A 25,678-nucleotide genomic window follows, 5' to 3' on the forward strand; every position below is an offset into this window, starting at 1 on the left:
AATGGCATCAAATTGAACATATAATACGAAAAGTCTTGTTTGTTTATAGAACTGGGCATAAGGTTGTACACTACCGTCCTCCAAAATAGGACAGCCTAGTCCCTTTATTTGCCCCCCTTTTTGTTGTGCATTCCAGTTACGTTTAGAGTTGTGCCCCTTAGTCTTGTCAGGATCTGCTTGTCCTAAATTGTGTTAAATGCCCATGAAATGTGTCAGGTTAGGCTTTTCTCCAACATTGCCTGCTGGAGATACTGAGGAAGGACATCAACTCACTGATTCACTCACATGTATGCATCCAGATTATAACTGTAGCCTACCACATTAAACCTTGTATCACATTGTTATGTATGCTGTATAATCTTATATTCACCAAGAGCATTTTTGGTGCATGATGAATCATATTATTCCTGGTTTCTTATAAAGGTTGGTCATATTTTCATTTTGTATAAATATTTTTATTAAATTTGATCGGCATGAATTTTGAGGATTAAGTTATAAAGGCATGTTTTGATTTGATGTAATGGTCAAGCTACGTTGCAGCTCATGGCTGTTTTCATTTTTTTAAAAAAAGGTTTGTGTTTTGGTACTGAGGATTTGTTTCGAATTTGTCAAATGTGGGCATTTCATGATCTGTTGCTGCTAAACTTTTAACCAATTAAATGTCTTCAATGACAATGTTCATATTATAGCTAAAGGAAAAAGTATGATATTATTTTTTATGATCACACAATTGTGTGGTCCAGATTCTATGATTTACAAACCAGCACCATATAGCTGGAATATTGCTGAGTGCGGCGCTAAACAACAAACATAAATTTTTAAGTACATTGCTGAGTGAGAGTGGTACCTCTTTGGAGAGCAATCCTATTTTTCCCTGTACACTGACCCATTATGACGTTGTTCCAGAAATTTGAATAGCACAGTCTCAGTCATTTTGAAAAAAACATTCATGCTAAATATACTTGAATGACTTGACTCTTAGTGCTGTTTCTTTTTCCTGTCAATCAACTAAAATGATCTGACATTAAATTTTATAAATTATCAGTACTATGGAGCATAGTTTATTTATTTGTACTGCTGTAGGTGAGTGTAAGTTCATGTTTAGCTGCACTAATTGTGCGAGGTGTTTGCAAGGTGCGGTGTGTTTCAGATCTGAGGCAGGACTACACATTGTCAGAAGAGTTCCGGAAGACTCACTACCTGGTCGGGTTGCTCATTCATGAGCTGAAGCAGGCACTGGTCCAACCCCGAGACATGCGGCGTTGTGCCATCACCGTGCTCCGCAACCAGCTTGCCAAACATGCCTTCGATGACAGATATGCTAAAACGGTAAGATACAAAGTGGATTGATTCAGCTTTGGCTTTTTAAGGGGATTTGACATTCTCAGTGCTGTAAGGCAGTGGTATTTGTATTGCAGAATTGTGTCCCTTGGGTGTTCCCGAATCCTATGATAAGGGTGGATTTTACCGAGTTATTAACATCTGTAAAAACCTGTGAAGGTCTCGGAGTAGAATACGCCTTCAGCAACCCATGCTTGCCATAAAATGCGACTATGCTTGTCGTAAGAGGCGACTATCAGGATCGGGTGGTCAGGCTCGCTGAATTGGTTGACACATGTCATTGTTTCCCAATTGTACAGGCCAATGCTCATGTTGTTGGTCACTGGATTGTCTGGTCCAGACTCGATTATTTACCGATCATCGCCATATGGCTGGGAGTTTTGCTGAGTGCGGCGTAAAACTAAACTCACTCACTCACTCACTGTGTACAAATCAAGGTTAGAATTGCTCTTCAGCAACCCACTCTGGTCATAGAGGGAAACTAACAGGATTGGGCGGTCAGACTTGCTGACTTGGTTGACACTGTATCCCGATACTGATGGTCAATGGGTCAGACTGGATTATGAGACTACTGCCATGTTGCTAAAATATTGAAAAGTGGGACATCAACAAACAAACAAAACACAACTGAATTTGCTTTAAAGGTGTCCTGTTTACTCACCATTATTGAAGTATCAAGTATTCTGACTTGATGTGTAATTATTGCATGAAACAAACCCTGAAAACATATTTCTTTTAATTGTGCACCAAAACCAAAATATCCCCAAACCAAATATTTATGATGTACATTGGTCTATACCTGCCAAGCATTCTTAAATTTGCTAATCCTACATCAACTTACCCACTAACTCTCTGAAAATTATTACTTATAAGTAAATGTATTTTCTCGTGTAGATTATAATGCTACCGCTATGTAGTAACAAGGTAAATGTTTGTAATTATCGTGTGATGTCCTTGTTCAAAAGGTCCAACAAGGACGAATCGCAGCTCTGTATCTCCCTCTCATATCCGTGCTCCTGGAGAACAAGAACCGCCTTATCAAAGATGTTCAGAGTCCAACGTCCAGCACGACTCCCAAGGCCCCCGTTGCTAATGGTGACGCACATGGACTGAAACCACCCAGTAACCAATCAAAACAGCCGGCTCCTGCACCTCCGCCTCCAGCACCGGAACAACGACCCTCGTCAACTGTCTTTGATATGATTGGTGGAGGTGAGGCTTTATGGATTATTGGTTGTTGTGAACTTTATATTAGCTTTATATGGAGGCCCATCTTGCAGATGACTCACTGAAGAATAATTTGTGTTTTAAGAAATATACAAGAGCCATTAATGTTTGCTTCAGAGCCACCTGTTTTCTCTGTGTCATGATGATAAGATGAAGTACTTCCTTTGTATTTCATGTTATGGGAAACAAAAATTTCCGAAGCCTAATATCTGTGTGAGGATATGCAGCTTCTAATGGGGTACCTTGTCTGAAGGCTGTGTGTAGCTTTAATTACTGACATGTGTGTTAATCTAACATAACTTAATTGAAGGACCAAATGCTAGTCCTGCAGCCTAGTTTTCAGCGGCGGTTGAATAGTCTTGTGACTAGAGCATTAACTCATCATGGCAAAGACTCAGGTTAGATTCTCCACATGTGTGCAGTGTGTGAAGCCCATTTCAGGTGCCCACTGCCATGATATTTGCTGGAATATTGCTAAAAGCAGCGTGAAACTAAACACAGTCACTCAGAGTTTGAAGCTTTTAGTAGCTTGGATGTTCATCATATGTGTGATGTTACAGTGACTCCATACTCAAGCACCATGCCTCAACTGAATGGTCGGATGTCGCGAGCAGTGAACGGGTCGAGTATCTCCATCAATAGTGACGACTCCTCCTCCACTGAGAAGGGAGACCGAGATGTGACAGAGAAGGGACATGGTCGGTAGGTTCATTGAATTTCCATCTCAAAGTCACAAGAAGTTGCAGTATCCATGAAGACTCTTTGGCCAACAAATTTCATTCTCTCAATGGGCTGTTGTCTGAAATACTGACAGTGCATTAACCAAACTTATTCACTCAAGTTGATGATCCGGGTTAGCAACCAATGCTTGTTATAAGAGGCGTAAGACTGGATGATTAGGGTCGCTGACTTTGTTGACATTGTATCCTAATTGTGCAGGTCGATGCTCATGTTGTTGATCACTGGATTGTTTGGTCAAGACTCAACTACTACCACGTAGTAGGAATATCACTGAGTGTGGTATTTAACAACAAACCAACCGGTTTGCTCCAGTTCAATGCAGTATACTGGTTAAGGGTATGATGGTGTCACTCTTTGCAGAAACATTCTTTTGTACTTCCAGACGTGAATCTACTGCGACCTTGACCCCTGCTCCACCGTCACCCTACCTCCACCGCTATGACAAACTGGACATCCTCGAGATCCGCGACCTTCTTCTCTGCTACTTATATGTCGTCAAGTACCTGCCTGAAGGTCAGATGGTGTTTTTATATATAACCCAGGTTCTTGAATATTGTTGTCATTGAGTGTTACAATGTTTAAGAAGAACAAGATTTATGGATGTCAACTTCTTTATTGTGAATATTATAATCTTATGGGTTCCATTCTAAATGTTCTTCAAAGATTTGAATACCGTGTTCAGGGTTAGAACTAAACTTAAAATTGCCATTAGCCCTCCGGGCTAGTAACCTTCAACTGTCACTAGCCCAGACACAAAACCAGTAGTCCAGAGGAATGAAAGTTATTCACTGAATTGTTAATATCGTGGCACTGTCTACAATTCATCTGACACAGAAGATTGCTTCACTAGTGATAGGGCTGCTAAAAGAAGGTCGTGGGCTCTTGCTTCAATCTTTTTGAGTTCATCAACATCAGGAGCACCTAAAGTCGGTTTTTGATTTGATAATCTACCGAAAATAGCAGGTCCCCAGACAACGGAGGCAGAATGCACATCAAAATGATAGGAATAATTTTAGGAACCAACCTGAATGTCACAATGTCTGAAAACAGTTATGGCATTTCAGATGGTCATACATTATTGACAGAATTCTAATTATAAACTTGTAGTGTTATTTTAATTTGAAAGACACGATTATCGAACTAATGGATCGGCAACGTGTCCACATCAAAGTTGTCAAAAAAACAAACAAAAAAAACAACCCTGAAGCAACACTGTTTGGCAGAAATAAATAAGCAAACTAAATAAACAAACGAATAAAATAAACAACAGTACTCATGAAGGTTGTCAAACGTACCATGCCGTACCATGTTTTCGTGATATTTCTTTACCCCGTAATTTCTTGCGTACAGCGACATGACAGTTCCACCTGTAAACACCGTCTCGTGTTCAGAAGCTTCCGTCGCAATCGGAACACAAAATGTTTGAAATATTCAGATTTCACGGACGTTGTGGCCTAATTTCTGTCAAAGGACTAAAAATCTACCATAGAACATAATGCACTTTGAAAACCTTCGTAAATGAGATCATAACTTTTGAAATTACGCTCGCAACTTGTCAAGCGGACCGTCGTCTGCTCAAGTGAAAAGCCAAACATAAATATCACGTGACTCGAATGGAATGTTGCCGACGTAGTAAAAAAAACCACATTGTTCAAACACCGAATTGGTCATCTCTTACATATATTTTTTTTCGTGCTGCAGAATTCACACCAGGCATGTGACCTCTGGGTTCATTTAAAATGCTACTGCGATGATACTATACTGCACAGACATGACACGTTTTATTGTCCCTGCAGACAAGAAGAACGAATGTGCATATGATTGAATAACTTACCTGTAAATATGTTTATTTTTAACAAATTTTACAAAAAATAATAAAATAATCAAAAACAAAATTACCAGTTTGCTTGGCTTTTAATTAAAATGATACGCTGTATCTGTTGATTTCCGTGGAGAAGAATGGATCACATGCGCTTGGAACCATACAAGGGTGTTACCCCGCTCAACAACGAGTAACGCGAAAACATGGTACGTCACTTCTAGCACTCGTGCTTGCGAACAAGACACGTAATTATGTTGCATTGGAAACCAGCGGACGACAGAAGAATTCTAAAAATAAATTTATGAAAGGCGAGGTGATATTTATTTACGGACTTACAGTTTTGATAATCTACTGATACGCAGTAATATTCATGATCATATTTAGCGCTATTACCCCGAGAACACGTTACACCATAGTATATCAAGTTGCTGTTTAATACTTTTTATGCAATTGCGTAAATATTTAGTGAAAGTCATGTGACATCTCGAACATCACGCTCAGACGACGATGTCTAATGCTAAAATATGTGCACGAAGCATTTTTATTGCAGATAACTTATGCACGATGCGTCCATTAAGTTCCATAATTTACGTATAGGTGGCAAGGTTTTGAGTAAAACGTTCTAATTGGCATGAGTTTACCTGAAACTTGTGTCTAAATCTACAAAGTTTCCAGCTTTAGGTCATGTGCATGATTTGGACCAATCACGATCTTTATAGCAGACAGGCGGAAATGCTTCATTAGAAACCAATAGTGATCAAATTATTTATACTCCATCTGGGCCAGTAGTAAAGAACGGAACCCGTGGAAATGTATAACTGAATTTGCCAGACGTTATGAGGGGTGTGTGCGAGGCTGTGATTTGTCAGATAGTTATTCTCTATCAGGGCCAGCTGTAAAGAACTGAAGAAATGGAAAGGGATAACTAAAATTGTAAGCCGTGTAACTCTTTCCAACCTATACCTTGTGGTAAAGCGGAGGAGCGATAACATGATTTGAAAGAAGTGACACGATGTATATGTTAACTTTTGAGTTTTGCAACGATAGAGAGATTCATTAGTCTGGTGATTTGAGTAGAAAATGCATGATCTCAATTCCAGTACGTGATGAATTATAGTAACCACTGAAAAAACCCAAGTAGTCCGCCGGACTTGTGCAGTTATATTTTCATTCGCCCGACAAAACATTTATTCGCCATGGGCGTGCGGGCGAGCGTAAAGATCGAACCCTGGTGTTGGTTTCACACAGACTGTCTAGTTCATGACAGTTGTTTCCATCATTCATGCAGTTGATGGCAATTTGACGTCATAATAAATTAATAATAATTGAAGATGATATTCCTTGTTTTCGTACATATCACGTGATCACTTTCATGGACATTCTTGACAGAGATCAAAGTAATCTTATAGCACTATATTTTGTGATTGTTTCATTTGGTATCATGGAAGACTCTCCATGTAGTGCATCATAGAAAGAGACATTGTCAGACATTCCTAGTTACTGTCTGGTGTCTGGCATCAACGGATAAATCAAACACTAAATCAAAATTTTCGAAGGTCTGGTTGCGCTAGGGAGAGCTTTGGAAATATAGGTCCTGGTCAGTTGGTGCTTGCCCATTTCGTCGCCTCCATGACTTATAATGCTGTTGTTTTTACGTCTGTCTTTGTTACCTCCAGATATTCTCCTGGGATGGTTCAACAACTCCTCTGAGAATGATATTGTGGACTTCTTCACTTTACTTGGGTAAGTCAATATGTGCAGTGGTGACATTCACATCTGCTAAACTTAAAATCATAACTAAACACTTGTGTTATGCAGAGCATCGTAAATCTGTGCATATATTTTCTTCCAGAGTGTGTCTGCATCAGTTCCGATACCAGGGCAGGAAGAGGATATACACACTCAGGTTGGTCAACTCTCGGCTTAGATACATTGCAAGTATGATGTAGATGTTGTGTGTTGACGTCCAGTGGTAGGGGACAATGATGAAACTAAAACCTGCTTGATAATAGTTTTTAGGCAATATGAACACTAATTGTCTTCATTTTACTGGTGGCATAGTTCTATACTCTCAGGGGAGCTGGGAGTGAAAGTGACGGCTGTACTGATCAACTGACAGAGTACTAACGTAGCCATGAACATTCGTTTGGTGAATGGAAATGGAACATTTTGAAATGATTATTCTTTCCTGCAGCATGATCGGTGACACATCAAAGAAGGCGTTGTCGCTGCCTTCCAGCAGGAAGTCTATTCCTGGATCCAGCCTGTCGTCTGGACGGACAAGCATGTACAGTGACGTCGTGGACGGATTCCACAGTGAGTCTATTGCTGACATGGTTCAGTGATTGATCAGGCATGAATTTGTAACACTTGTACAATTTTTCTTTCAGTAACATCTATTTCAAAACAACATGTCTTATTCATTTGCAAACAAGATATTTCATTCCATGCCACATCCTGGATTCAAAAACTCTTATTCATTGACAGAAACTATTATTCAAACAACATCTCTAAGTCATGGACATGACTTTCATCCAATGTGTTTCAGCACCAACTTCTTCTGATGCGGATGCAATGATGCGGGCCCTGAAGGAGGCCAACATGACGACAGAGGTGGGCCTGGTGGTCCTGGACATCCTCGGACTCTACTGTCAGTACTTCAAGGTCAGTCACAGCATGACCCCTCTACTAGCTTGTATGTATAGGAGAAAGCACGCCTCCGAGGTTTTGGTAGACAATGTAAAACTGGAGATTTCCCAACCCCAATGGTTTTAAATTGTCCACCAAAACCTCGGAGACGTGTTTTCTCCAACATGTCTACCGTCAGTGATGGGTAATTACAATGTAGATGATCATTTAGTGAAGCTACGTAACAATAACTGAAGCATGCATAAAATCAATTTAGTGACAGTAACTATAAGTAGATAATTTAACCCCTCCACCTTTGTTGCCAGTGGCCATTTGGTAGAGCGTCTGCCTACGTATCTGAGATTTGTAGTTCTAATCCACCTTGGAAAGACATTTGTATTGTGAGTTAAAATTATTGAACGATGTTTTTCAGTTGATTTCAAACACTCGTGGATCATTTGAATGTTGATGTTCATATAAAGTTAGGAAAACCTGGGAAGTGGTCTTTCTAGCGAAAGGTAAAACCTGTCCCTCCAAAACAAAAGCCTCAAATGCTTTCATTCTGGGAAAACAAAAGATGACCTAATTTATAGTGAGAAGCACACTTTAGGTTCATATGTACACAGCTTACTGAGTTCCTCTACAATTGCATTGTAATAGCTTATATATTATGTGGATATGATGTTTTCTCATCTGCACTGATAATATAGAATACAGTTGCTGTGAAATTGAAGGGAATGTAGTCCCAGGTCAAGTGACTTTCCTTGCAAATTTGATTCTTTTTAATAAGAAAAATGATCTGAAGTCTTTGAATAGCTTTTTGTAATGTATCAATAAGAGGTGAATTATGTGGATGTCAACTCATGAAATATGAGGAACACTTCATTTGGGTGTAAATTCCTACTCCTTCATCAGGTGGCTTGACTGTAAATTGTTTGGGTGTAGGTCAATCCAGCAGTTGATGAATGCCCTACATACACATTGGTAGATCACTGTGTGCAGTTGATGTCTTGGAGCTTATTGTCATATCGTGTATATCTTTCCGTATCACCCTGTGAGGTAATTTTGTGTATCATTCTAGTTTCTGTCTTTGTCTTACAGAAAGACATGGAGGCCAGGGAGGGGGAGAACGCCCCAATGAAGGCTGTGTTCCGCCTGTACTTGACGTTCCTGCGAACCAGCCAATCAGAGACACTGCAGAAACATGTGTTTGCTGCGCTAAGAGGCTTCATAAAGAAGGTAGACACCTTGTGTTTGATATAGGAGCTATACCCCAAACTAGAGGAAGTTACTTGTTTTATAAAATGGTTATGCTCTCAGTGAGGGATAGTTATTTGCATGTAATACTGGAGGTGAATTCCTACTTTGGGACAGTACTTTTGGAATTTAGTTCCAAACATTTTTGCATGTAATAAAGAAGCTGTATTCTTCACTGACTAGTACTTGCGTGAAATAGGAAGGTATACACTTTGTTACTTCTGTAATGTAGTCTCATTTTAACAGAATGGAAACAGGTGTTCATATTTTACACAGGGAGATACTGAATTAAGAATTGTAGCATAAATATCTGTACATTTAGTCTTCCTGATGAGTGGTCTAATTGATTGTACCAGCTGGTATGTCACGTGTGTGTATGTACAGTTCCAGATCGCCTTGTTCAAAGGAAGCGCATCCATGTGTGGGGAACTCTGTTATGAGGTACGTTCGGTAATTCACAACTTGATCAGACATCATTCAGTTGACACAAAGTTTCTGAACTCTGTTTTCTTCATTTTCATCCTGACTTAGCTCAGTAGGACATGAATAATCCGTTGGACGTGTACGATGTAGGTTCTCTAGAATTGTGGGTTTTAGAGACGACATTGGAAATTACTTTGAAGTAGGAGGTAAAATGGGAATTCTGTAAATTTGTTTATGATGCTCTGTGATGTATTCCTCAAAGTGGCTGTTGATTGCATCCCACTCTGACTAAAAATATCACCCACTCACTCTGCTCCACTCATTCGGCTCTGCTTCACTCACTTAACCTTATACAACCTCAGACAACTCCAGCATATCCTCCCAATGCTTCCAACACCGGTGGAAGGAACGTCTACTCCACACAGTCCCTGTTCACACACGTCAAGGAGCCTCAAACAACACCAACCTACTCCACCACCCTGCACAACCTAGCTCCCAATTCCAACTCAGCCTGTACTTTCACACCAAGTTCCACCCCAACTCGGTCAGACCACACCTCTGACCAAAATTATCTTCACTCCACCAAGCTCTGCTCATTTTACTTCATTCCGGTCACTCCAATCCACTCCACTCACCTCACACAACCTCAATATGGCCACTTATTGCCTCCCACACTGGCACAAAGGATCTTCCACTCCACATCACACAACTTCAACCGTTAACTCAAATTCACCCTACACAACCCAGCTTCCAACTGCAACCCATCTCCAGTACTTTCACACCCAGCTTACCTACCCTACACGCTCTTCTTCCCTACCCTACACCCTCTTCTTCCCCACCCTACACCCTCTTCTTCCCCACCCTACACCCTCTTCTTCCCTACCCTACACCCTCTTCTTCCCCATCCTACACCCTCTTCTTCCCTACCCTACACCCTCTTCTTCCCTACCCTACACCCTCTTCTTCCCCACCCTACACACTCTTCTTCCCTACCCTACAACCTCTTCTTCCCTACCCTACACCCTCTTCTTCCCCACCCTACACCCTCTTCTTCCCTACCCTACACCCTCTTCTTCCCTACCCTACACCCTCTTCTTCCCTACCCTACACCCTCTTCTTCCCCACCCTACACCCTCTTCTTCCCTACCCTACACCCTCTTCTTCCCTACCCTACACCCTCTTCTTCCCTACCCTACACCCTCTTCTTCCCTACTATCACTCACTTCATTGTACCTCCCTGCATTGTGTAGATGCTGCAATGCTGCAGCTCCACTCACTCACTCCCTCACTCCTTGACATTGTACCTCCTGTGTTGTGTAGATCCTGTGATGCTGCAGCTCCGCTCCCTCACTCCTTGACATTGTACCTCCTGTGTTGTGTAGATCCTGTGATGCTGCAGCTCCACTCACTCACTCTCTCACTCCTTGACATTGTACCTCCTGTGTTGTGTAGATCCTGCGATGCTGCAGCTCCAAGCTCAACTCGACGCGGAGGGAGGCATGTGCCCTGCTGTACCTGCTAATGAGGACCAACTTCGAGTACTCCAACAAGAAGAGCTTCACTAGAGTACACCTGCAGGTGTGTGTCATAACCTCATCTGAACCTCTAACACCACTTGAATCTGCCTTGTCATTGAATGCAAACTACCAGGCCTTCATATGACCTTGAACTTGGTGATGATGTGACATAACATCATGTGCACAGCATCAGTCTTGGTGTATTACTGGTGTAAGATGTGATGCGGTAACATAATGATTAAAGAGTTTGCTTGTCACGCAAAGGACACAGGTTTGATCCCTACACGGGCACAATGTGTGAAGCCCAATTCTGGTGTTCCCTGCTCTTATATAGCTTGAATATTGCTAAAAGTAGCAATTTAGTAAATTTATTGGTACAGCTATGACCATATATGGCATGTGTGCCCCATGTGCAGGTACAGCTATGACCATATATGGGATGTATGCCCCCATGTGTAGTCACCGCTATGACCATATATGGCATGTATGCCCCATGTGCAGGTACAGCTGTGACCATATATGGGTTGTATGCCCCATGTGTAGATACAGCTATGACCATATATGGTATGTATGCCCCATGTGTAGATACAGCTATGACCATATATGGTATGTATGCCCCATGTGTAGGTACAGCTATGACCATATATGGCATGTGTGCCCCATGTGTAGATACAGCTATGACCATATATGGTATGTGTGCCCCATGTGTAGATACAGCTATGACCATATATATGGTATGCATACCTCCTGTGTAGGTACACCTATGACCATATATGGTATGTATGCCCCATGTGTAGGTACACCTATGACCATATATGGTATGTATGCCCCATGTGTAGGTACACCTATGACCATATATGGTATGTATGCCCCATGTGTAGTTACACCTATGACCATATATGGTATGTATGCTCTATGTGTAGGTACAGATATGACCATATATAGTATATGTTACAGGTGATCATCTCAGTGTCCCAGCTTATCGGGGACGTGATGCTTCTCAGTACGACACGCTTCCAGGAGAGTCTGGCCATCGTCAACAACTATGCCAACACTGACCGAGGAATACAGGTGAGAACACTTCTCTGTCTTTGTATGTGCTTTGTGTGCTCTGCAGGGTCTGTCTCAAAAACATATCTTTATGTAATTGTATGAGCTTAAACCGTTTGACATTTTATTGATTTGAAATAGGATTACAATTATTATCACTTCCACTTAGTGAACATTGAGGCATCTACGATTATGGTAATTTAAAATTGATGTTGCATGAATTTATTTCGGTCTCGGAATCATATCAACATTTTATGTAACTGATGCCTTCTGAATATTGAGTCATATTATATTTTGAGACAGTACCCAGTTAGATTGAAACTAACTCATTTTCTTCATTTAAAAGCAAATTTAATATCTGGGAAGACTCAAAGGTCTTGTGTGTTGCATTTTGGTGTAATTCTTGGGAATCTAGTTGATATTAAATCGATGTATGGGGAAATAACAGTTTTATTTCTTGCTAACATCAGTTTGCTGTGTATCAACATCACAGACTTTCTTTAACCAGTCAAAACAATTGTGTCAGGTAAAGATGGAGACATCCTCTCACATGGTAACTTTGTCGTTAGTTCTTCTCATGGGACTAATCCTCAGTTATGTGTGTTGCATGATGGGAAAGAAAGCACTTCATGTTTGTTTTTCTCAAAAGTTTCAGGATAAAAATTCTAAGACAGTGAGTATGTTCCTCTGAACATGTTGGTTGGACAACATATGTGACAAGCTTGAGACCTAGTTGCCTCTCTGGCTGTGCGGACCCATACTGACTTTAAAGGGATTGTCTCAAAGGTTGTTCCATCAAATATTTGGGACCACATCTTTTCTTCAGCTCAAACATGGTATATTATTATTACTAAACCCAAACTGATGTTTCCTCTACGGGAAGATAATATATTTCCAAATTAAAAGTAGAAAAAAACATCTGAAAATTTAGAAATTTAAAATCACAGGTTCCAGTCTGGAAATGAAATGGTCCCCAGTGAAACTTTTGTTGGTGTTTATTTCCCTTACCCTTTCACAAGAATATGGCGGCTGGAATATTCTGCATGATTGTTTCCTGATGGGAGAGTCAGAATACACTCAAACAAAGTTTCATTTTTGAACTGGCAACTTTTGAGACAACCCCTACATCTGCATCACACTGGTCAACACTGTTGCTATGACTACTGATTTTGATAATTCCTGCAACACATAATGTTACACTAGAACAAATGAGACATAGTTGCACAGGTTTTGTGGAGGCGATATTAGTATTAACCTAGTGTGCATAATACTGAAGTTACTTACATTTGAAGAATGATATTAATACAGTTAATGTGATATTAATAGTTTGACTTTCCTCGTATATTAGTTTTAGTAGGAAGAAAAAACTGGATGAAAAACAGCTGACATTTTTTAGATTCATTCTTTCATCAAAAATCATTTTAGTTTTGAATCTGTATGATCACAATTGTTTTTATTTTTTTTATTTTTTTTTATTTATTGATTTATTTTTTTAAATTCTTGGTGTTAACTAATGGCAAATAGAGTTATGTTTGAATGTTGAGACACAAAGGACATATTTTCTCGAGGTAGGTGTAGATAATGTGAGAGTCTGAACTGATTAGTATTTGTTAACATTTAACAGATCATAGACCACTAATTTTTCGTTTGTCATGATATGCAATATTAACAATGGAATATTGTGTATGTATGTAATACGTTCTGAAACCATCTGACAGTCACTTGTACTTACACATCAGGGCAGTGGGATAGCCTTGTGGTTGAAGCGTTCACCTGTCACAGCGAAGACCCAGGTTCAATTCCCCACATGGGTACAATATGTGAAGCCCATTTCTGGTGTCCCCTGCTGTGAGATTGCTGAAATATTTCTAAAAGTGAAGTAAAAGTATGCTCACTGACACTACTTACATATCACATTTATATATACATGTCACATTTAACCAGTATCAACATATAAGATGCTATTTGTCCTCAATGATCATGAATGTCTAGGTACAAGATTAAAGACTAAAACACTTTGTATATTTTCCTTTAAGGGGATTTTATGCAGACAATGAAGTTTATTTACTTAAGTGTTTTTTATTTTGTCCATAATCAGCCTTACAAATTATGTTTCATGTTTCTTTTGTCAACATCTATTCATGTGCATTATGTGTCATGTCATTTTGATGACCAGTTCGTGATTAAACACATGATTTTAGGCTTTCAAAAGACTGGAGTGTTGTTTAGGAAAAAGGACCAATCCCAGATTAAATGTTATGAAATATGAACCTTCAAATTGTCAGGTCCTTTCCCATAAGGGTTGCAATCCACAATTTCATTATTCGGTTGGATTTTGCTTTTTGATTAATATCTTCAAAAGCTGCTTATATAAACAAGTCATTAAATGGTGTAAAGCCTTGTTGTTAAACGGCATCCTTCTACTTGATTGCCAAAATGTGTCATACACATGGCTACAACTGCAGGATAGAGATACAGCTGTGAAAAATAAGATGCCACTAAAAACTTACCAGGCACAGACAATACTGACCAAACTTTATGGATAACTTCTTCTTTTATTTTGTGAGTGCGACATTTTGATGCAGATTCTTGTACCATTGTTGAGCAGGAACATCACACTCATGAAATAGAAGAATTTGGTATCCATATAGTTTGATCAATATTGTACGTCTAAAATGCCAATCCAAGAAATTATGGTAGAGACAAGTGAGATGTTTAATCTGGGATTGATTACCCACTCAAAAACACCTACAGGCAGTGTGAAGACTTTTGACTACATTTTTATACAAACTGGTTTTCTTTCAAGAAACATGATGGCTGTCTTTGGATATACATCATTATTTTCTTTTGCGCACAAATCTTTTTTCAAATACTCTTCTCAAACAGTTTCAGTGGTTCAATGTATCTTTTTTTTTGTTTAATATTTTCAGTGCTAATTTAGAGTGATTAGCAACCAAGGCAACTTTCAGAATGACTCTACGAAAAGTACACTGGCATTGGTAAAAATACCATGATAGTCATCTACCATTTGGCAGTTATTAAACTTGCCAGAGACTGTACATATAAAAATCATGCCAGGCCTGTTCTTGCAGGACTGGTTACAAACTCTCAGGACTGGTCAAATCAGCTTTCACTTAAATGGATCTACTTATGACGTCTAACGTTATCAAATAATCAGCAGTTTGCTTAGATAAGGGTAGATCATGGCTAGTTTGTGAACTGAAATGGGGTTACTCATAAAGAGCCAGGTTAGAATGAGTCTTAGCGACCTGTGATAAGGTATAAAGATCCAGGTTAGAATGAGTCTTAGCGACCTGTGATAAGGCATAAAGAGCCAGGTTAGAATGAGTCTTAGCGACCTGTGATAAGGCGTAAAGAGCCAGGTTAGAATGAGTCTTAGCGACCTATGATAAGGCATAAAGATCCAGATTAGAATGAGTCTTAGCGACCTATGATAAGGCATAAAGAGCCAGTTAGAATGAGTCTTAGCAGCCTATGATAAGACATAAAAATCCAGGTTAGAATGAGTCTTAGCGACCTATGATAAGGCATATGGAGCCAGGTTAGAATGAGTCTTAGCGACCTATGATAAGGCTAGTAAGGAGGAACGGAGTTGCTGTTTTAGTTGATTCATATCATCGTGTGATGATTGAGTAGACTGACACTTGGGAGATCAACTGATTGGTCTGCTCTGGGTACAATTATACAGACCAGCACCACACAACTGGACAGTTTGTGTGGTTTTAAACAACAAATAAACTTGCAGATTGTTATGAATTTATCCCATAGAGATGCATGGCAACCAGGTGTTGGAAATTCAACCAATATTCCCACGGTGGAAGCCCCATCCCCCCTTATATCCCCCTCCTGCTGTTACCCCTTTTATCACCTCATCTTATATACAGCCACTTTTTCTTACACTAAAACCTAGCAGATCCAGTGTGCAGTACCTTGCAGATTTTTTTTACCAAGGTGTGGATGTTTTGGGGACTTATTATTTTTTATTATTCATTATTTTTCTCTCTCATTCTATACTTGTTGACCATAGGTAGAGTTTTCTGCTGGTGTTAGATTATATCATGATCATTGAATGTTGTAGACAATGTTGAGTGGATCTAAGTTGAGATCAGGAGGGTACAGACCTCCTGTTGAAAGTTCTGTAAGCACATCATTGACCACTATCCACAAATATATAGTCATTATTTATTCCTCTTTACACGTTCCTGATTTTGTAAGGGGCGAGCGTAATTTTTTCTTAATTTATTTATTTTAGTTGATTTTGTACAGACTCAAGTTTTTGTTGACATCTTGGTGTAGTTGTATGTAATGTAGGTCATTTTCACTTGATGTTCAACTAACAGCATGGCATTCAAACATGTCATCAAATACATCAATATGCAGACCTTATGTCCCTTTGTCTCACCAGGATTCAGTAATAGTTGGTTTAGAATCATAAATTAATGAACTTTTGTCAGTATGACCATGTTTTCATGTTTCGCCAAACTTAGAATTGGGATCTTTGGCACTAGGACTTTGTTTGACATTAAACACAAATAGAAATACTTCACAAAATGACATTAAACTAAGGCCATTATGAGTTGGGTGTGCTTTCTGTGTAGAGAGAATGCAGATTCTCTTTTTCTGGTCAGTGAAGAGTGAGTGCTTACTTACTTGGCTTGGTGACAGTCTTCTGTGCTCAGTACTCTAAATCTTGTTAACCCTGTGTGGAAGGATTCTTTGCTTTATCAACCTGTGTGGCTTTGTAGTCAGTTTATCATTTGTAATTTATCACATATTAAGTAAAAAATGTTTATTGTTATTTTCGAATTGATCTGTTATCTTAGTGATCAAGTGGTCTTTGCAATGTGCAAGAAATGTAAAGGCAGTGATTGAGTGAGTTTTACCTGGATTGAAGCGATATTCCAGCAATATCGTTTAAGGGGACACCAGAAATGGGCTTCACACATGGTACCCATGTAGGGAATCAAAACCTGGTCTTTGGCATGACAAGAGAGCACTGTAACCACTAGGCTAGCCCAGCACTCCTCATGCCAGTGATGTTATCAATGGGTGTCACATTGTACCCAGGTAGGGAATCAAACCCAGATCTTTGGTAGGTCGAGCGAACACTGTAACCACTGGCCTAACTCACCACTCCTCATGGCAGTGATGTTGGCAGTGGGTGTCACATTTTACCTAGGTAGAGAACCAAACCCAGATCTTTGTATGATGAGCGAACACTGTAACCACAGGCCTAACTCACCACTCCTCATGGCAGTGATGTAACCAAAATGGCAATGGGTGTCACATTGTACGCAGGTAGGGAATCAAACTTTGATGATATTTTGTCAGCACATCCATGTTTTCATATTTTGCCAAACTTACAGCTGAAATATTTGGCACTTGGGTTTTGTTTCACATTAATCACAAATAGAAGTACTTTACAAAATGATATTTAACTAATGTAGTAAGAGAGTCTGGTGTTGATAAATTATGGTTTATATGTAAATTTGAAGTACTTTCACCATGTATGAGAAAATATTTTTTGACAGATCAACCATTACTGAATAGTTTTTTCATTTAGAACAGAACGGGTTATTATCATGAGATTGCTCTGTGAAGATTTTTGTTTTAGCATCAGGCAACACTCCCAAACATACTCCAGTCTACAATCATGCACCAGATGGCTCTGTGTTCAACTTTAATATTTTGTGGATTTAAAGTAACATGAAAACAATTTTACAGAGTAGAGTCTAAGGCAACAAACAAACCCATTCCAAAGTGATCTTACCGCTGAATATTGTGTACATTTGTGTTACAGTCATGATTGTATTAGAGGTTTAAGGCAAAGTAATCTCATGACTACAATAACAGTGACAAAACCCTTCTACATCTATAAGAGAGAGTCAATTGTGTAACTACAGCTGTATCATGAGTATGTGTTCACGAATCGCTGTCAAAATAATGACAAAACAAACAGGTGCCCCACCAGTGGCACGGGTCCTGAACAAAAGCACCTGCAAAGGCTAGTCAGTTGTTAAAATTGGGAATGTATTGTATTTGCCGAAATGCGGAACCATTTTTGTCAGCGATGCCTCAAATTACCATGACTACAAGACTACAAGAATTACGGAATGGACCAGAAGACTGAGACACCATTACACTGTACAAAGGTACAAATAATTGCATGCTTAACTAAGCGTCATGAACTCACCTGCCTCTGTTCACTGCACACAATGCCACTACACCTGCGCTTTGGTGTCACTGGACCATTCCACAAAGCAATCTTAGTGCTAAGACAGTCCTAAGCCCATGTTAAAGTGTGGGAGTTACGATCAACTTAGCACAGAGATTGCTACTTGGGACAGGGCCCAGTTGGGGTGCTTGTTTGGTGCTACCAGCAGTTGTTTACATTTCTGTCACTCAGCAACATGGCGGCTTGTAGGTGTCGACACCAGTACTAACAGGGGGTGAATCCCTCACCCTTTTTACTTGATGTCTTACAGATTGTTTTTGTGAAAGTGAAAAGGGTTTAAACCAATTTTAGTGTAGTCTTACCATGTGCCTGAGTACATACAGAATGGATTCACTTTGCACCTATTTGTGATGTCAGAACAGATTTCAGCTTGATGAGCACGGGGCCTTATCCAGAGGGTTTCGACACCAAGCCTCTGTGTAAAACAAGACAAAACTTTTGTGTTCCACAGTTCCATATCAAACAAAGAAGAATTAACAAATAGGCTGGATAACATGTTGATAAGCCCTTGTGCTTGAATATTCTTGACTCTTGAATAGCATTGAGAGGGTTTTGTTTACAGAGGTTTAACCTGGTGGACAAAATACTGACATAAATATCAGACTATTCATTGTGTGTCCCATAGTATTACTGATTGTGCTTGTATATATTTCTGGTTTAGTGTCATCCCTGTTTGACAGTGTTATTTTTCAGTGATGAATATTCAAATTGTGTATCTCATTTTTGTCTCTAATACTGATAGTCAACATACTCTAGCAGTATGGCTGCTGATGTTATGTCTGCTGTTCCTTTCTGTAGCTAAGAAAAGCAACTTTCTGCTTTGTTGTTTCTGTACTAGCATATGACAAAGATGCTGTGTAGAAATGTTTCGGTTGTTTCATATTGATTATTATTTAAGTTTGAGATGTCAGTGTCCCAAATCTGCAGGAAATTGCAGTTGAGAATAGAAAGAGTTGGGTGGGGTGTGATGTTCATACAAGATTTGGGATGGGGTGCCATGGCACTGATGTCATAGTTAGAACATACACAATACTTTAGTAAGAAAATCTGTGATGATTAATATATGATGTCACACATATGTCAGTGAACTGAGTGGATTTTTTACGGCATAGAAAATTATATCTCAGTGTTACATCTTGATTTGTGAGAACAGGTTGACTTTTAGCACTCTTTGGTGAAACCCAGAGGTGCAGGTGTAGTTATGGGTGTGGATAGGATCAGGTTGTTTTACATTTGGTTTACGTTCAAGATGACACAGCTGTTGTTGCCTGAGGTCAACTTTGTGTTTCTTTTCTCAGCCAAAATCAAACAAGTCAAGTCAGGTCAGTTTTTTTACTTTCCAAACTTTGTGATTGGACTAAAATACTAATTGTGTACCTGATAATATCAAGGCATATCTGCTTACCATGCTTCATTCATGTATACACACTGTTTGCTGCTTTATGTGTCTCGTCAATCCCACAAACTGAGTTCAAAAACGGATTAGAATGTTTTCCCTCAACCTTTACTGATGTATGAGGTATGGAAAATGGATGAAATCAGACTCAGTTGATAGCGTGTGGACGTTGTTTATATCAATCATGGGTTTGTGTAGACTAACACTTAGTCTCTAAGTATATCCTGGGGTTAGTGGTTTTCACTCAAGCGCTTATAAAATATAGACAAATAGCATAATAAGTGAATGATCATATACCTACTAGTTATTCGTTTTGTGGGGGTATTAAAATGCACCCCATCTGTACGTCCGTCTGTCCGTCCGTGCACATTTATCTTTTACGAGCAGAACTCTAAAACCGCCTTTTGGTAGTTTTGGAATTCTGAATAAAATATTTTTGGTGTTTCCATGGCAACAAGTTTGAATTGGACTGAAATTGGAGGTAATGCGGGGGATATTGATGACTGTCTCTTCTTGTTAATATGATGTATTTGTTTACTGTGATGGAAAATGAAGCATAAATCGATTGTATTCGCTTCAGGGGACTCAAAGCTGCCATGATACTTATCGTGTTGCACACTGTACTGCAGGGGAATATCCCATCACGAAGTGAAAGTGATAAACTTGAGTTATGTTAAAAAATCGTTCATTTCATTGTTTTATGAATCTGCTATTGTTTTGTGTTTTTGTTTCTTGAGTGGCAGCTGTATGATATTTGTTTGTAAACAAGCTCTGGGTGAACCTGGACCCTGTTTGGAGCCTGCGGACCCCAGATCCCCAGCTGATTTTCAGCTGAAACCACTTTCACCCATCACCATCATTGATTCTGGGGACACAAAAGGTCCGTGGTAGGATAGGCCCTCAGCAACCAATGCCTGCCATGAAAGGTGACCATGTTTATCGTAGGAGGCGACTAACGGGATCAGATGGTCAGGCTGGCTGACTTGGTGGACACATGCCATTGATTCCCAGTTGCACCAATCGATGCTGATGCAGTTGATCACTGGATTGTCTGGTCCAGACTCGATTATGTATACAGATTGCCACCATATAGCTGCCTGGAATATTGCTGAGTGTGGCGTAAAACTAAACTCACAACATTATGAATCTCAATTCTTGTTACACTCTTTCACAGTCCGGACGTGAGATGGGACATCGAACCTGAGAAAATCTAGACTTGCTTCATTTACCAGTTAAGCATTACAGGGAGGGCAAGGCAGTGGGGAAAATAGGGGATGGTGAGACAGACTCACGATTGTTTGGTTCAGACTAATATTTTCCATCCACACTTGAGAAGCCTTACAGAGTGTTGAGTGACAGATATTCATGTACAGAGGACAGAAGAATATGGCTGTGGGATACTGTTGGTAGAATTTATTTTACATCAAACATGCCACAATTTATATAAAGTTTTGAAGTAAGTGTAAAGTATGATTTGTGTGGATGTATATCTAGAATGTATTTCAGTTCACTACCAGGTGTTTCTTAAAGAATGATTTATGTAATATTTTACATGACAGTGACACTTTTGTGAGGCTATGGGACAAAAGAGTCATACGATAAGGAATAACAACATACTATGAGATTAAAGAAGTCTTTGTACTTTGAAACCTGGTGTAGAATAGGCCTTCAGCAACCCATGCTTGCCATGAAAGGCTACTGTGCTTGTCGTAAGAGGTGACTAGTGGGATCAGGTGGTCAGACTCGCTGACTTGGTTGACACATGTCATCGGTTCCCAGCTGCACAGATCGATGCTAATGCTGTTGATCACTGGATTGTCTGATCTAGACTCAATTATTTACAGACCACTGCCATATAGCTGAAATATTGCTGAGTGTGGCGTAAAACTAAACTCAGTCACTCATTTGTACTTTTAAGAAATAAAATCTTAAAATTGAGAAATGATCAGTATGACTTCAGTTGAGTACCACTGAACTGAGAGAAATGCTTGTCCATTAATATGATGGACTCATGTGTATTCTTGCCCTATAAGGAAAAGAATGTCTCATTCATAGGCAAGTTTGTTTTCTGTATCAAAAGATCTCTCCCTGGAAGAAAACAAGGCCAAACATTGTTGTGCCCCATGGCAGCATTGTAGAGAGACCCATTGTTATCAGTAATAATCCATATTTGAAGTTGATTCTGTGTAAAGTTATTCAGTTTTTGAAGACAATACGACAAGAGTGCCACAAATATTGACCAACTATGTTTGGTTTAACACTCAGAAATAGACTAGCTGGAGTAAAATCACAAACTGGAATAATTGTTCCAATTGTTAACCATGTCAGTAGACACCTGGGATTGTCTACACACCTGGAATATCATCTGCTGGTAGGTACGATGTATTGTTGGTCTGTGTCAGCCTTACAGGGTCTAATATACTGGTATTATTATCTGTGATTACTTTTCTGTACTTTATTGATGTAGTGTCACTTTCTTATATACTGAATGTTTGAGTGGTTTGAATTCATGATCCATATATAGAATTCATGTCCTAATGATCTTCAGTAACCCATGCTTGTCATAAGAGGCAACAATGGGATCGGGTGGTCAGGCTTGCTGACTTAGTTGACACGTGTCATCGCAGTTGTATGGATCGATGCTTTCATGTTGATCACCAGATAAGCTGGTTCAGACTTGATTATTACAGACCGCCACCACATACCCAAACTATTGTGGTATAAAGCTAAACTCACTCACTCACTCACTCACTCCATAGTGTACGAGGTAATAGGAAGCAGCTGTTTCTACTTTCGGAATATTTTCACAAAAGTTTTATAATCTGTTAAATGTGACTGTCTGCCTAGGTATAGGTTAAATCCCAAGCTCCACCAAACACTCTAGAATGTCAGTTTTTTGGTGTTCTTACATCAGCTGTTTAAAGAGTCAGTCGACATTCAGGTGATAATGGCCATCAGCTGTTCAGAGAGTCAGCCGACATTCAGGTGATAATGGCCAATCAAGTCAATGAACCTATTGCAGAAGTACCGGTAATGAGTATAATCGTAGGGAAGTCATATTCTAAACCACCTGACCAACACCTTAGTTATTGAATTGGGTTGTTATTGATTGTTTGTGAACACTTTTTCGATACACAATAATTTTGATTTATTTAAAAGAAAATTATTGCCAGTATATATATTTTTCTGTTAATTGATTTGAATCAAGATACTATAAACCGCACTCACATCTATTGTCTTTTGTGATTGTGATTGTTAACAATGACCAGTGTTACCTGCTATCCAATTTCATTACCTTATCATTTGTACCTCTTCCTTAATAAGGGGCGTTGGGGTGGCCGCTCACCACGCCGAAGACCCAGGTTCGATTCCGCACATGGGTACAATTTGTGAAGCCCATTTTCTGGTGTCACCTGCCGTGATGTTGATGGAATACTGCTAAAAGCAGCATAAAACTAAACTCACTCATACACTGACTCTTCCTTAATATGTAGAGGTGGAGGGATAGCCCAGCAGTTAAGGGTGGGCTCATCACACCAAAGACCTGGGTTGATTCCTTGCATGGACACAATATGTGAAGCCCATTTGTGATGTCCCCTACAGTGATAGTGCTGGGATATATTGCTCACTCATTCCCTTAGTCAGTAGAATGTGCAAAGTGTTGAAAGAATATAAATGTATACTCAAAGATGACGTAAATACTGAAATGTAAAGCAGATGCGTCATCTGGACAAGTCCTAACAAGAAGACAGGATATTTTATGTGTTCAGCTATAGATGTATTTCTCATCGAGTTACATGTAAATGTCTCCTTTTTTCATTGTCACAAGATGAGATATGGTTTATATAGACACTGGAGATGTGCTATTTTTGATATACTTCGTTTAATGTTGAGAAAAAGAAACTTCAGAATTCCATTTGTCCCGTTTTCTCACTTTGATTTTTTCCAACATTTCAACTTCCTCCAGTAATTTAGAAATTATGCCTCAGTTTTTTTTCAAGTAAGGCAAGACCTATTTTATTTCTTGTTTTACAATTTTCGTCCTCTGAAAACCTAAAGGCAGCGGGAAAAAAATAAAATAAAACTAGAAATAAAATTGGCCTGGGTTATTTAATTGGCCTAATTAGTAAAAATTAATTGTGTGAACTCCCATTGCTTGGATTAGTATGTTACTCAGTATCTACATGAAAGTCGGGCATGAGTGAACAAAGCAGATCCCCAGGTTAGAGACGCTGTGTAGAATACAAGGTATGACCAGTGAGGCCTCTTTCTTATGTGTACGACAGACAGAGTGCAGTTAAATTGTATCAAGGGGTCACCTTGTCTTTGAGTGAGCACACAGAACAGAAAACCTAGACTTAGTGCAGGTATGCCAAATGGGAAGAGAAATGGGTTACACCTCTCCTGTATACACAGGCGAGAAGTCTAAGGTACACTTTCAATGGAATGCAACAGGTAATATACAGTTATTAGTGTGCGTTGAAAGGGATCACCTTGTCTTTGAGTGAACACTCAGAATACAGACCCTGGTGTATGGGCACCTGTCTACCATAAGTACAAGGGGGAGGATAAATTGAAAACTGAGCTACCTGTGACAGTTACATGAGTCTAACCTAGATTAGGATACTGAATCAAAGAGGGCAGGACACCTATGGTTACTCCAAGGTGAGGACGACACGCTTCAATGAGGATGTAATGCTAAATGGACACAGGTACAGGTAGAGGTACTGGACTCTACAGTTGAGGTGTCCGGGGTGGAGTGATAAGGTAGGCAGGTAATGATTGTCAGTTACCTGTGTGGTTTGTCCTGATCATGATATATTCACTTCCTCTTCCTCTGCAGTGACATGAAGTGTTGATAGGTTGTGGGTCAGTGACAAGGGTGTCAGTACAACTCCCAGAGGTTTGTATTGAATTAAGCTTCATGGGTGTTTAGTCAGCGTTGTGCCTGGACATACAGGTTGGTGATTTAAGTACATGTGTTTTGATCATCATGTTGCAGATTCAGGGGTGGAAATAACCCATTGCCCAGCACCACAGTCCTGTGTTTTTTTCTTTTGAGCTAAAAAATTTGTATGTCACACCTTCCTGGTGTCCAGTTGACTTTCCAATGTTAGTTATGTTGTATATTTGAAAAATCAATGTAAAATCATCCAGTAAAGTGGAAAAAATATCAGGGCAAGTAATTTTACGTATGCCACTGTGCCGGAGTACACTAGCACTTTCCAAGTCTGCGAATATTGTTAAGCAAAATGTTCAAAGTTGGTAAAAATATAGAAAAAACACTGTTTGTGAATTGTCATCATTGTTAATGTTTGTTAAATATAGAGAAGAAGGTCGAATCCAAAATGAATGAAAATATCATGGACTGTTATGTCATTTGTGATCACTGTTAAGTTGGTTAGATATAGAATAGCCTATATAAAATCATGTGAAAATGTTGTCATTTGTTGACTGTGAGTGGTATATAACTGATGTTATTGCCCACTGTTACACAGCTGGAATAGCAATTACACAGGGATATTGACCCACGTGACTGTTACATTAGCTAGGTATGGGACACAGAGAGTGAGGGAGGGTTGATGTTCAACAAGGTTGGAATACCGCCTGAGTTAAGTGTGTGACGCCATTCTATATGTCACTGTGACAGCTGTAAGTAGTGTAAGGGCTACCCTAGGCTAATGCTTTGCCCCTGAGTATGTGTAGTTTTGACAGTAACAAATAAACCTGTTTAAATTGAAAAGGAGCTCCATTGAATAGGGAGATTCAAGACTGGCTCATTTAGTACTTTAGCATTGCAGATAGAGCTAGGCAGAAGAGAAAACAGTATGGTTCAGGGACTTTGAGTTAGTGAGGGGAGAGGTTTTACTCTTTGAGCAATATTCCAGCAGTATCATGACAGGGACAGCAGAAAGGGGTGTGTCACACTTTGTACCCATAACTGGAATGGAACCCAGGTTTCTTGCACGAGTGAACACTTTCACCACCGTGCCACCTCATTGCCTCTTAATCACAAGTGA

At 39.5% G+C, this 25,678-nt stretch overlaps 1 protein-coding gene across 11 annotated transcripts in view; it reads left to right on the forward strand.

Annotated features, from left to right (window-relative positions):
* The window catches only part of LOC137281747 (dedicator of cytokinesis protein 9-like), a 177,702-nt gene that overhangs the window by 117,604 nt on the left and 34,420 nt on the right, over positions 1 to 25,678 (forward strand). For 5 of the 11 annotated variants that reach the window (XM_067813338.1, XM_067813334.1, XM_067813336.1 and 2 more), the window contains 14 exons: positions 1,151 to 1,329; positions 2,307 to 2,553; positions 3,129 to 3,270; positions 3,692 to 3,822; positions 6,808 to 6,874; positions 6,984 to 7,037; positions 7,326 to 7,447; positions 7,680 to 7,795; positions 8,861 to 8,998; positions 9,401 to 9,457; positions 10,892 to 11,017; positions 11,914 to 12,027; positions 12,656 to 12,679; positions 19,561 to 19,584. In XM_067813338.1, coding sequence (XP_067669439.1) covers positions 1,151 to 1,329; positions 2,307 to 2,553; positions 3,129 to 3,270; positions 3,692 to 3,822; positions 6,808 to 6,874; positions 6,984 to 7,037; positions 7,326 to 7,447; positions 7,680 to 7,795; positions 8,861 to 8,998; positions 9,401 to 9,457; positions 10,892 to 11,017; positions 11,914 to 12,027; positions 12,656 to 12,679; positions 19,561 to 19,584 — 1,541 coding nt within the window. The remainder of the gene's footprint in view (positions 1 to 1,150; positions 1,330 to 2,306; positions 2,554 to 3,128; positions 3,271 to 3,691; positions 3,823 to 6,807; positions 6,875 to 6,983; positions 7,038 to 7,325; positions 7,448 to 7,679; positions 7,796 to 8,860; positions 8,999 to 9,400; positions 9,458 to 10,891; positions 11,018 to 11,913; positions 12,028 to 12,655; positions 12,680 to 19,560; positions 19,585 to 25,678) is intronic. The other 6 variants (XM_067813342.1, XM_067813343.1, XM_067813345.1 and 3 more) reach the window with 3 other exon arrangements.

The sequence above is a fragment of the Haliotis asinina genome, chromosome 4 (assembly GCF_037392515.1).
Source record: "Haliotis asinina isolate JCU_RB_2024 chromosome 4, JCU_Hal_asi_v2, whole genome shotgun sequence".
NCBI classification, from domain to species: domain Eukaryota; kingdom Metazoa; phylum Mollusca; class Gastropoda; order Lepetellida; family Haliotidae; genus Haliotis; species Haliotis asinina.